General features: G+C 37.0%; 1 protein-coding gene across 1 annotated transcript in view; it reads left to right on the top strand.

Annotated features, from left to right (window-relative positions):
- Nucleotides 1-12,957, top strand: part of LOC306861403 (PHD finger protein 21B-like) — a 42,042-nt gene that overhangs the window by 13,113 nt on the left and 15,972 nt on the right. Inside the window, exon 2 of the mRNA XM_079403629.1 lies at nucleotides 8,082-8,303. Coding sequence (XP_079259755.1) covers nucleotides 8,082-8,303 — 222 coding nt within the window. The remainder of the gene's footprint in view (nucleotides 1-8,081; nucleotides 8,304-12,957) is intronic.

Raw genomic sequence — 12,957 nt, 5'->3', positions numbered from 1 at the left:
TATAAATGCCATAGCTGTTACCATGGGCTGTAAAGGATATAAAAGCTTAATTAGCTTTGTGATTCTTTGCATTGGTATTATAGTATTGTTGCCATTTTAGTATGCTGTATGTTTTTGACTCTTTAAAGGCAGAGGCATGCTTCCTTATTGGTGTATAAAAGACAAATTGAGCAAAGCGTATTAAGATTAAAGAGAATGCTCTGTCTCAGGATGGATTATTGTCAGACTAATATGTGTCCTATGGATGTGCTTTTTACCTGTCATGTCCTGATCTGGGATCCATTAACATTATTTAACACCATATCCTGAAAACAAAACAATTGAATAAAAGCTGAAGGAGTTATTATAAAGACTAAAGAACATGACAGTATTTTAACATCTCATGAATCAGTTATGAGTTTGATTTTGTCATAACAGATATGTAGCCTCATCGTGTGGATTATTCACAAACATAGACAAGAAAACAAGAGCCAGTCAATAAATCTCTTCAGCATGATGTTCTCAAGGTGCTTACACTGTTGTTGAGACTGATGTGAAAAAACAAGATGAGACAAAAATGTGAAAAAAAAAATTTCTTCCCCATTGGTCATTGTTTGTTACATATTTTAAGCATAAGTTTAACAGAGTTTTTTTTTTTTTTTTTAAACGATACATTTAGCAGCACAAATTTATACCTTGAGGTTTACACCCCTTTTGGGAAAACATGAGAAAAATGTTAATCAATGGTATGTAAATATATCCACATAGTATTACTTGAAGTTATTGACACTTAACAGGGATGAAGAAACATGCATGAATGAGAAAATAAAGAGTGAGTTTTGATAACCGTTATTAAGGGCAAAAATCTGTGGGAAAAAAAATCATACGCACAGGAAGCCACGTCTCTCAGACAGCATGCAATCCTGAAATCAGTTCTCTTTCACGTCCTATTATGCTTATGATACATCGTTATGTCAAAATGCCCAGCGTGTGGAGTAAGTAAACACGGTCGGTTATGTCATAAGTAAACATAATCAGTTGGGTGAAAACTGGATGGAATCAATATATTGGATCTGTGTATTCAGTCTTAAGGTGACAGCAGCCCAATAAATCTGCTGCTGTCTGTGTCATTAATGTTAGTCAAAGCCTAAAGACAAAGAGAAAATCAATCACTGCCCTTAAATGAATCACTTGTGGATGTTTAAAATTGTTTATTGAATTTCTGTAGAATGTATTACTACATGTTAAATCTAGATGCTGTAGACATAAAAACTTAGTTTAATTAATTTGTGTCTTTGCTCTGTTGTATGTCCTATTGTTTATAATTATTTACTTTTGTTCTTATTTCTAATAACTAAAATAAAATAACAAAAATGACTACATTGATTGAGATATCATTATTGTGAAATGCATACCATAAAATGATTTTGTTCATTTCACTCACTCTTCTCAGGGACACATCTTTGAAACTGTTTACCTCTTTACTAGGTAAAGATTTAGCTTGTGTTGTAATAAAATAATGTGCTTGTTCTGACTGTCAGTAGAAATTGAGTATAGTAAAGTCATATAAAGTGAAAGTGGTTAAAATGGTTACCCATACTTGGAATTTGTGCTCTGCATTTAACCCATCCTAAGTGCACACACAGCAGTGAACACACACACCGTGAACACACACCCGGAGCAGTGGGCAGCCATTTGTGCTGCGGCGCCCGGGGAGCAGTCGGGGGTTCGGTGACTTGCTCAAGGGCACCTCAGTCGTGGTATTGAGGGTGGAAGAGAGCACTGGACATTCACTGACTCAAACTCGCAACCTTTGGATTACGAGTCCGACTCTCTAACCAATAGGCCACGACTACGAGATTGTGTCAAAGCAGCTTCACAGAGATAAACAGGAAATAGCAGAAGCAATTGTGCAACTGTTGTTTCCTTGTAGAGGAAATGTTTCATCTGAGTGAACTATGGTGATATCAAGAATTACGCTCTTTGTTTTCCATGAATGTGTCACGGTGCACACACGAGGGAGGATCAAGGACACGCAAACGAGGATATAACTTCAAATAATAGTCTTTACTGATGACATCAAGGCAGGGCAAGACACAGACAGGAACACCGGGGAGTAACGAGTAGACCAGACAACACGAAACTCAACAAGCAGGAACTTAAATACACACGCTAATGAGACAAACACACCTGAACAGAATGAACTAATAATCACATGAAACAAGGACAGGAAACAAACCAAATAAGGAAACATGAGGCGGGAACACATGACATACATGACAGAACCCTGACCGAATGTGCATGAGAATGATCAAATTTAATTGTTTTTTTATAAAACGTGAAATTGTTCATAAAGCAGAAAGTGGTTTATTTAACCTTTTTTATCTTCACTTTTCATGGTTTATACATCACTTCAAATGCACCTTATGTGTTGTTACCAGAATTATTAATAAATAACATTCCACTTATTATTGTTTTATGTGGATCGATCCAGAAATGTTTGTGAAAGAATCATTATGTTGAACCATTTTTCCCCCTCATAATATAAAAGACAGCTTTCCTAAGAGAGAAATCCAATCAAGATTGCATGTACCCTTCCAGTGGAAGTAAATGTTAGCAAACATCGAGGAAATGTTAAGCGTATGGCACATTTTCATCTGGAAAATGACACTGGAAATGATGCAAGCCGTTTGTTATACAGCAAACAGAAGAGTCAAACCGAACTGAACTCAGGCCGTCGTGCTCCACCACACACAATAAAAGAAACAAGATGTAGTTTCACTCGTCACATTCACACGCGAACGCCTTTGATAGTTCAGCAAAGATTGATTTCTTCAGCAGTCATAGAGGCTGCCGAAGCTCACATATGACATTTCATTTGTGTGCGTGTGTAATGAAATAGTGATTCACTGTGAGATGAAGTGCCGTGTTGAATCTCACAGGCAGAATGCAGAAGCATAGGCAACTGTCTGAATATTGATCTGCAGCTTTATTAAAGCAAGAAAATGTTCAGTTTCTGAATACAAAACAATACTGAAAGAGAGCTGCGCTTTCATCAGACATGACATGAGTTTTTGGTATTTCAGATCATTGAAATGGAGGCAGTTGATAGACTTTGACTTTGATTTGTGTCGTGTTAAAGTGATAGTATAAACAAAAATATAACCGTCATCATTTACTCACCCTACACTTGTTCCAAACCTGTATGAGTTTCTTTCTTCTGCTGAACGCAAAATAATATTTTTTTAAATAATATTGTTAACCAAATAGTTGATAGAAGCCATTGACTTCCATAGTATTTATATAATTTTTTTTCCATACTATGGATGTCAATGGCTGCTGTCAACTGTTGAAGGGCCTAAATCAGCGGCAGTAGACACAACTGAGAGTTTGGGGGAAATTAGGAGTCAGAATCTAGTTTTGTTTAGACAGTCACATGACAAGGTTTGCTTGTTGTTTATTAGATGAGACCAGTAGCTTCCAGTTCATATGAATTATTCTTTATCTCTGCAACCCTCTATGCACACCTTTTCATATGAATGATTTGGTACATTTCAAATTAATATCAGCTTTTCTTCACAAAATCCACAGCTTTTAACAGAGATGCACATTCATATGTGATATGGTCTAAAAGCATAACTACACTTTTAATAAAAAAATTAATAAATTTATGTTATAATTTTAGTAATTACAACTAAAACGGCTCAACCATGTTGATTGAAAATGTATGAATGCTTATTTGTCATATTAACAGAACTTATGAGCGGGTAGTAGTGTTTCAGACGCTAAAAAATGAACTATAATACTGAAAAGATAATACTACTAATAACAATATAAAACATGCTAGATTCTGATGAGCTGTTGGGTCATTATGTATTCACCTGGCTCGAAATTTAGTTGCAGTTTTGATACAGCTTCAGTTTCTCTCATGCGTTAAATGTGTGTAAAGTTTTCAATAATTGAACAGATATTCTTTGACACAAACTGTTTTGTGTCACTTATGTATTTCTGTGTATTATTATGGTGCCAATTTCCAATTCAAATAGGTCTCATTTAGAAGATTTACATTCTCCACAACATAAAAACAGTAAACAGTGGTTGTATTTTTTTTTTTTTGTCCAAGTGGGCTGATCTTGGTTGGAATAAGCTGCAGTGTGGACCAGATTTAATGCGATAGTAATGGCTTGAAGGCCTTGAGCAAAAATGAGAAGGCATCTTAAAGCTCTTACTGAGGGGTTTGTGTCTTCTTATGTGTTGATTGATGTCCACACAGTCTTATCGTCACAGCGAGTGGAGGATTGGCTCATGGCCTGTTGTTTGGCAGAAGGGTGCTGGTGTTGAGGCCAAATCACACAGCATGAGAGCAACCCGGATTATCCCATTCTCCAGTGGGATCACCTCATGTGAGGGGAGGAGGTGCTCAGGTCATTTGGATGGAACCTACTCTACATTTTCTACAGCTCTCTAGCTCTATAAAGCATGGACCTTGATCTTCTGCAGAGAGAGTTTGATGCCAAAGCAAAGCCCCTTTCCCCTAACAGGGTGCCGTTACCCAGCCCAGTACTGTTTTGACCATAAAACCTGAAGGTCTTCAGAAACCACTGATGTCTTAAGAGTTTTGAGGAGATATTAGAAGATCAAATCATTGCAGTCTTTGAAGCACAGTGGGAAATTGATTAATTTGTAGATTTTCTGACAGGAATCATAATGCTGGCAAAGAGAAGAGAGTTAAAGTGACTCCCTAAAAGGTGTTTAATATCTGAGAGAATTTCTTTTCCTTTCTATTCATCAGGAACAATGAAACTGGAAGCTCAGTGTTGACATGGGACATGTGGCTGATTTGTTTAGCCTGAGGCAAGAGAGGTCCAAGCGCTTCATTATATTGCTGTAAAAGTCTTTAATGTGTGTATATGTCAGACCGTCAACCAACCCCTGTCAGCTCACTGCTGCTGAGCATGCTGGAAAATAACCCTTGTATATGAAATGTCATACATGTTATATACATATACATGGGGGAAGTTGTGACCTAATGGTTAGAGAGTCGGACTCTTAATCTAAAGGTTGTGGGTTCGAGTCTCGGGCCGGCAGGGATTGTAGGTGGGGGGAGTGAATGTCCAGCGCTCTCTCCACCCTCAATACCACGACTGAGGTGCCCTTGAGCAAGGCACCGAACCCCCGACTGCTCCCCGGGGTGCCGCAGCATAAATGGCTGCCCACTGCTCCGGGTGTGTGTTCACGGTGTGTGTGTGTGTTCACTGCTGTGTGTGTGCACGTTGGATGGGTTAAATGCAGAGCACGAATTCCGAGTATGGGTCACTATACTTGGCTGTATGTCACTTCACTTCATACACATCACACTACTGTGTGGAGGAATATTGTCAGTTTTACGTCAAAAAAGGTTGCTGTATTTAACGATTGGATTGAGACGCTTAACTGATCTCCTCCAGATTTGCCTTCAGGAGGTGATGCTGCTCATTTGACTAATAAAGTCAGCCAGAAGCTTGACAGCACTTCAGCTGTTCTTAAAAACAGTGTAATGGACTCATTTTTTAATATGCGCCAGTGTAGCATGACAAAATGCTACACTGGTTTACAAACTCTCTATCATATGGGAAGTTTGATTTATTTGAGTGAATCAGTTTGTTTAGATTTACACGAACAGGCTGCAAAAATGATTCACTGATAAGTGATTCACAGATAAATGATTCACAGGCATCTTTGTGGCATTCAAATTTTTGTGATACACTAAATTTTATATAATTATTTATTTGAAATGTATATATGTATCACTTGCTCCATAAACAGCCCATTTTATACTGATGGATCTCGCATTAAAACATTTTTTACCTTCTTACCCATGTTCCTTGTGCTGTTGGGGGGGAGGGGGCTCTGGTTCATATGGTGACCTTTGAAACAATCAGCGGTGTCTTAAGGTGAATGAGGCAGCAGTGAAAAGTTGTGTCCAGATGCCGGTTGTGAGGTTTCCTGTGGATTACATTGATCCTCAGAAACAATAGAGCTCACCTCATGCATTGTGAGGGAATTAATGCATAACATACGAAAAATCTCCCTGTTCACACTACGTTGGTGAGCATTTGCGGTGATTTTAAATGACTTTTGCTGCACCTGTGCTGCTACTTTTTCGTAAATAAGGGGAAGAGTTTATAAAGCTCTACAGCCTGTCCTTATTGCTGAATGTGTAACTTTAGATGATTTCCAGCATATTATATTATAGAAGTATTTGCATCAAGAGCGATGCATTAAAACAGCTATTCGAACTACATAAACGACACAGCAGATTTTCCATTTTATTTTGTTGACTTGACAACGTAGTGACAATGCTGTGCATTTAACAGAAAACAGACCAAAAATTCAACACCAAACCCATGATGTTAAATTCAGTTTCTGAGAAAAGTTTACATACTATGTGATCTAAGAATAAATTGGCTACTTACTGCCACATCAACGACTGTATTTCATTTATTATATTGTTAACCCATTTCACCACACACACAAAAAAATAAAGTGAGAGCCTGAGTGTGCACCCTGATGTGTTTCTACCACATTAGCATTTGTTCGATGTACAGATTTGAGTGGATTTTGTAAAACAAATCAAGAATTTAGTGTCCGTGGAGATCTGCTGAACCTCTCCATCCTCTCCCTTAAACCTCTTACACCTCATTCCTTATAAACACAGTCGTCGGTGTGTCACGGGAAACTGTGAGTAAATTTTAGTGCTAACAATCTTTCCTTCAGTTTTGCAGCTTTGACTGTGACTGAAAAAAAATCTGGATGGTGTGTCTTATGCAAACACATCACACTGCAAAAGTAATGTGATTCTTCAGAGTCATAAACCGAATATACATTTATGAATATATGTGTCAGTCAGGATTTATTGGCTGTAGGTGCTCACATGTGAAGAACATATTGAAAATGCTGCTTTACGGATAGACGGCCTCTGAATATGAAAAGCTGAATATGAAAGACCTGTCTCTCCCTTTCTCATGCTCCCTTCCCCCTCACAGTCCTCAGAAAACCATAAAAGCAGTTCAGAAATGAGAACAGGAATGGAATATGAAATATTCAGAGTGCTTATAGTGTGAACTGTGCAGATCGGAGCAAAAGAGGGTTTCTGTGTGTCGACACTTTCTCATGCACCGTCAGATTGTATAATCCACACTGTCAAAAATCGATTAAGTCTTGTTTTCCAGTAAAATATTTAAGCATCCTTAAAACAAGATATATTTAAATGGAATTATGTAAGATGCTAAGATCTTAAATTTTTAATTAATATTTATCTTATTCATAAAATTATTTTAAATTTAGTTTTTTGTTTGTTATAAGCATAACCCTTAAAGAATTTTAGTTGATGATTTATGCTTAAAGCTAGTAAATGTTTTCCTAAAATTCATAAAAAAAATAAGATACATTTCATTTTGTAGCAAAACTGTTGAATTAACTTGAAAATAACACACATATGAAGTTTATGCATAAAAATGCCAAAGGGATAACAAAAACTACATCATATATTCTCTAAAATGAGTCTTAATGTCTATATTAATATTTGTTTCCATTTAAAATGTGGATTTATCTTGTTTTAGGGTTGTTTTTACTGGCAAATGCCAAAAACACTGATTAAGAATCTTGTTTGCAGTGTGCTCGACACAACACACACACACACATGAAACTGAATGCTGCTCTACTTTTAAAGACTGTTTGATCATCTGCTGTATTATTTCCCACAGTAAATGAGAGGAAATGGAAGAAAACTTTGAACAACAAAAACACACTTGCATTAAAGTGCACACTTAAATCCCTGAACTTGAGCTGATGCATGAGTACGACCAAGAATCAAAGCAGCTTCGCATTTTATATTTCATCTCTTCATTATGTACGAGCTGCCGTGTGCTGGAAATTGGGCGAACACTTTGATTATTCGTGATAATTTGCATCCCTGTACAAAACTGACATGAATGGCGCTGGTTCAAAAAGTAAACTCCTGTTAGATTTACCAGTAAGTTTTAATCCAGTGCAGAGGTTTTAAGATTATCAGTGTTTTCGGGGTTAATGACCTGCTGCTGTTTGTGTGTTTTGTGCGACAGAAGCTCGCTGTCAGAAGTTGTCCTGTGGGGACAGTCGCCAAACCCCTCGCCCTCATCAAGCCGCCCAGCCAGAGCATCGCCATCTCTGTGGTGCCAGCAAAGACTCCCGTTTCCATGGTGACGGCACACATTAATGGACAAAAGGCGTTGAGTTCTGAGATGCTCCAGACGTCCCCCATCAACCTCCAAACACCCGCCGGACAGCACATCAGCCGCTCACAGGTACAACTACACAACACTATACTAACATCAGCCAGCCACAGATACAATGAATCCATCTGCACATATGTAGTACAGCGTTCTCAAATACTTTAGCGTGAAACAGGAACAGACCCTCCACCTCACAAAATGATAGTATTATAGAAATGCACAGCATCATGCAGTGACAAATGATACATTCAGCCATGTGGCCTTCTCTATGTTGGTCAGTTCTGCCTGGAAGTACTGTGCCCTTGTATAAAGTGTGCATTTAAGTCAGAGTAGATGACATATGTAATTTATCACAACTGAAAGTTGAGCTATGTCTTTTCAAAACTTCACTTTTGTGGTTTGTGTTGGTTATTCATCTATCCACAAACTAGGGCTGCACTAGGGCTATTTATTAATAATAGTAATAATTTACAGAAAACTTTTATTTTATGGAAAACTGCAGGTGATCTGTTAACATGAAGGGGCCTATAACTATAAACCATTAGAAAGGTCTAAAGGCCGTTTCACACTAAGCGCGATGCGAAAAAGCGAGGCGAATCGCCAACGAACGGTGCTTTCAGACAGAGCACGATACGATTGACTGCCTTCTGCTAATTCAATCCTGCATGTTAGGTGGAGCATTTTTCCTCAGATATGTATTTCGTATATAGATTTAACATCATCCGCTGCTCAATATACAGCATTAAATAAAGATAAAGTTTGGTTCTACACAAGCATATCTATAATTCTTAAAAGAATCCTAAAATAGGTACAATTAGCATCAAGCTACACTTGAAAATTTATGTAAATTATTAATGTATTTGATTAAAACCACTCATGAGTGCTTTTAATAACTTACGATTTGTGATCTATAGTTGATTTTGATTCTAAAATAGGCAGACGCGCACTCTTTGTATGCTTAATAACGCTACACCGCTTCTTATTTGTCACAAAAACATCCTTTATTGTTATAAATATACCATGACCTACATACAAAACACATACAGAAAATATATAATCATAATCATATGTCTGTTTGCTTTCATATTTCATGTGTTGAAAAATGTTTCACTCGATTTTTTTTTAATACGGAGGATCGAGATTGAACGTACTCTTGACTTGCGCACATGGAAGAAAACGGACAGTGCTCTCCAGATCACATAATTCAGTGGAATTAATAGAAATTATATTAAGTACATGTGAGAATAAATCTGTTCTCAGATACCAATGATAACAAGAACTCAGCATCCACTGTCTTTTCTCTCGGAATACTCCTCTTCTTTATTTGTTTACACTGGTTTTCAAAACAGCGCCACCACTCTCGCCTTTTTGTGCAACAGCAGCTGTTCTAGACACATGATCTAAGCTCAAATCTAATTGGACGGGCAATTTTATCGTGGAGCGTCAGGGAAAAAAATCGACACTAATCTGAATGTTCGTGCCTAATAGCCCCATATGGATCTATTGTTTTGATTCTAAAGCATCATCGCAACGAATTTTCGCTTTCAGTGTGAAAAGGCCTTAAGGTTGTGTTATTAAATATTATAACTATACGACAAAAATTTCTTACTTTTTGTCAGGAGGTCAGGCATCTATGTCTTAAATATGAAATGTGAGCCTCGTATACATCCACTGAGAAAAAACTCCTGTACACTTCTCAGTTATCTACTAAACGTCCCTTTTCATCCATGGATTCTCTCGTTTACTTCAAATTTCTTCGGAGAGAAAATAAGTTGGTTGTGAGCATTATTGAGTGCTAAACGCATGTAAAATTTCATTCATACTGGAAGCTGGATCATTGAGATCCCTAATATGGATGAAGACATTGAGCTATCGCTGTAGCTAAGTAAAGAGAAACACTTTGATTAAACATGAAGACAATAAACACACAGTCTCATCAATACATGCTTTACTTATACATGGCTCTCTTTTTTTGGAAAAACGGGTTATTAAACACTTCTCATAACAAGTTTGGGAAGTTGTTTGGTGTGTGTTGTTGAAAACTGCAGCCCTTGTGAACCCAAAGGTATGACTGTTTTACGGAGTATCGTTTTTCACTCACTCACAGTACTGTCTTGCCTTTTGTTGTTGGTTGTCTTATGCTCAGCCAACAAAACATTAAACATGTCCTCAAACTTCTACAAACCAAAAAAATTTAAAGTAATTTATTTGCTCAGAGATCATACAACACTGGACACACTGAAAGTGAAAATTTTACTGAAAGTAAACCATAGGAACATAATCTGTTCACAAACTTCTGTAAACAAAACACAATATTTTCATTGTTTGGGTGAACAGGGACAATGTTCCAACCTATTTTACAGTCACCCGTAGCCTCGTTGTTTATATCAGATGAAAAATATTGTCTGCTCTGGTTGGAGTGTGTCCTAGTGCAGGTCTTCATAAATAATAGCAAAGACCTTCCCAACAGAAAAGACTCTTTATTTGCATGAGTAGTCACCCCCTCCACTGCTTCTTTCACTCTTCCTCCCCGTTCTCTCTCCCTTCCCCCTCCTTCATGCTGGAACGCTGGGATTGTTTTACTGCCTTTTATGGCTGTATTGTTTGGGAGAGTGAAGCTGTTTTCAGCTCTCCCAGCTGCCCACTGATTCAAACACTAAAACACCCATCACACTGGAGGAGGAGAACCAATCACAGCCTTTTTGTTTTGTTGATGAATACGGGAGGGGGGAGACACCTCAGACCACCTGGCCAGTCATTTGGAGCTGGATAATAAGTGGATTGTGGTCCGGTGTGAATGTACATATTAACTGCATCATTTCAGCACACATGTACCATATGAAGCAGTTTTACAAACTACAAAAACAACAAGGATAAAACATCCAATAGTTAGCAACATCTTTACCAAAGTTTGTATGGTTGGACTTGCACATCGCCGGTGAAAAGCAAAGGTTAGGACTGTTGGATGTTTTCATGTCCACTCCTGACATAATTTAAAATTTGCTGTAGCGTTTTTGTAGCGTAAAGTTTGTAGAACTGGACAGTAAAAGCATGCAGGGAATGTAAAAAAAAGGTTTTTTCACTGTTAACAGATTTAAAAACATCACTATAGCATTTTTATTTCAAAACAATTTGTATATAACACAGCTCAAGTGTTATAACTTAATCTTATTATTACGGTTTCTTTTCCTATTATTCATCTGTAAAACAATCTATGAATAATATGTATGTGTATTATTAAATTAGACCTCAAATAATGCATGTAATACCATGATTATTAGTGTCCATGTGCAAATGAGATGAACAATGTAAAAGGTTGCTTCATGAGGCAACATGTATTTCAACACCGGAGACACAAAAGAGCAATATTAGGCAACAGATTGAGCTCAGAGATTGGGTTCATTATTTACAGAGTCCATAAAAATGGAGTCCAGCCGCACATCTTTCAGAAAGGTCGTTCTTCTGTCTGCTTATTTACAACCTCCCCCTGACTGTTCTTCTGCAGATGTCTTTACTTTTGTTAGGCAGCAGTCAGATGTATTTCTCTGCTGTTTCTCAGTGGTCAATGCCAAACAAAAGAGACTTATTTCCAGTGGAAATTCTTGGATGTTGGTTTCCAGGATTCAGTTGAATAGATTTAATTACCATTGTTGAAACATACAATTTTGTGACTCAAAAAATGGCATAAAATCACTTGTTCATGTTCATTTGTGTGCATATATATTAGGTGCTTTTAAAGTCTGCCAGAGTAAGACAGCGTTATATCCCTCCATGTTCTATTTATTATTATTCTAGTTTGTGAGCACTTCTCATTTTATCGCCTCCTTAAGATGAATTACTTGCTGTATTCCTCATTTTTAGGTCGCTTTTGATAAAAGTATTTGCTAAATGAATACATGTAAATGTTAATCTTTATCATTATTTTCAAGGTAAAGAGTATTGGGCACAAATATAATGAATTATTAATTAATTCAAGCATAAATATTTGGCGAGTTACAACATGAGAATTTACAACTTGAACTAACTTTGCTTAGGCATAAAAAAGTAAAAATGATGTAATTGACCTTGACACACAGTCATGAGCAGGGGTGAGCAACTCAAGCCCTCGACATCCACTGTTTTACATTGTCTAGGTCCAACCATAATAAAACAGTTTAAAAAAAATTAACCAAATCTTCAGGATTACTTGAAAATAACTGTCAGGTGTTTGATCGGGCTTGGATCTAAACTCTGCAGGTCCTAAACTCTGCCCATGAGGGCCCTCTATATGGTTATTGTTTGTTGTTGCTTGTTGGTTGCACCATGTGACTTTGATTTGACATGCTTAAATAGGAAATTATACTATTTTTAATAATGCAAAATATCAGAAACGTAAACAAGGTTTTCTTATGAAAGTGTATTTTAAGTTATTTTATAGATTCATCTATATTTTTAAATAAATTCATAAATAGGGACAAGGAAAGAGCATCTTATTTAACTATAAAATATTTTAACCATGCAAAGTTTTACATTTGATTCACACACAATGCATTTTTGTTTCACTGCACTGCATTCCAGTTGTAAAAAAAAAAAAAAAAGATGTCTTTAACCATTTTGCCACATCTCACTCACCTCACGCATGAACACGGTCTTTAATATGCTGTCAAATTAAAGGTTCAAATTCAAAACCCATGTCAAAACCCTGCCTTCTTTTCCATTCATCAGTGTTAGTAAATGTTTTGACATG

This window comes from Barbus barbus (genome assembly GCF_936440315.1).
Source record: "Barbus barbus genome assembly, chromosome: 42".
In the NCBI taxonomy this organism is placed as follows: Eukaryota; Metazoa; Chordata; class Actinopteri; order Cypriniformes; family Cyprinidae; genus Barbus; species Barbus barbus.
The sequence above is the reverse complement of the archived record's forward strand: the minus strand, read 5'-3'. Positions and strand labels throughout refer to the sequence as shown.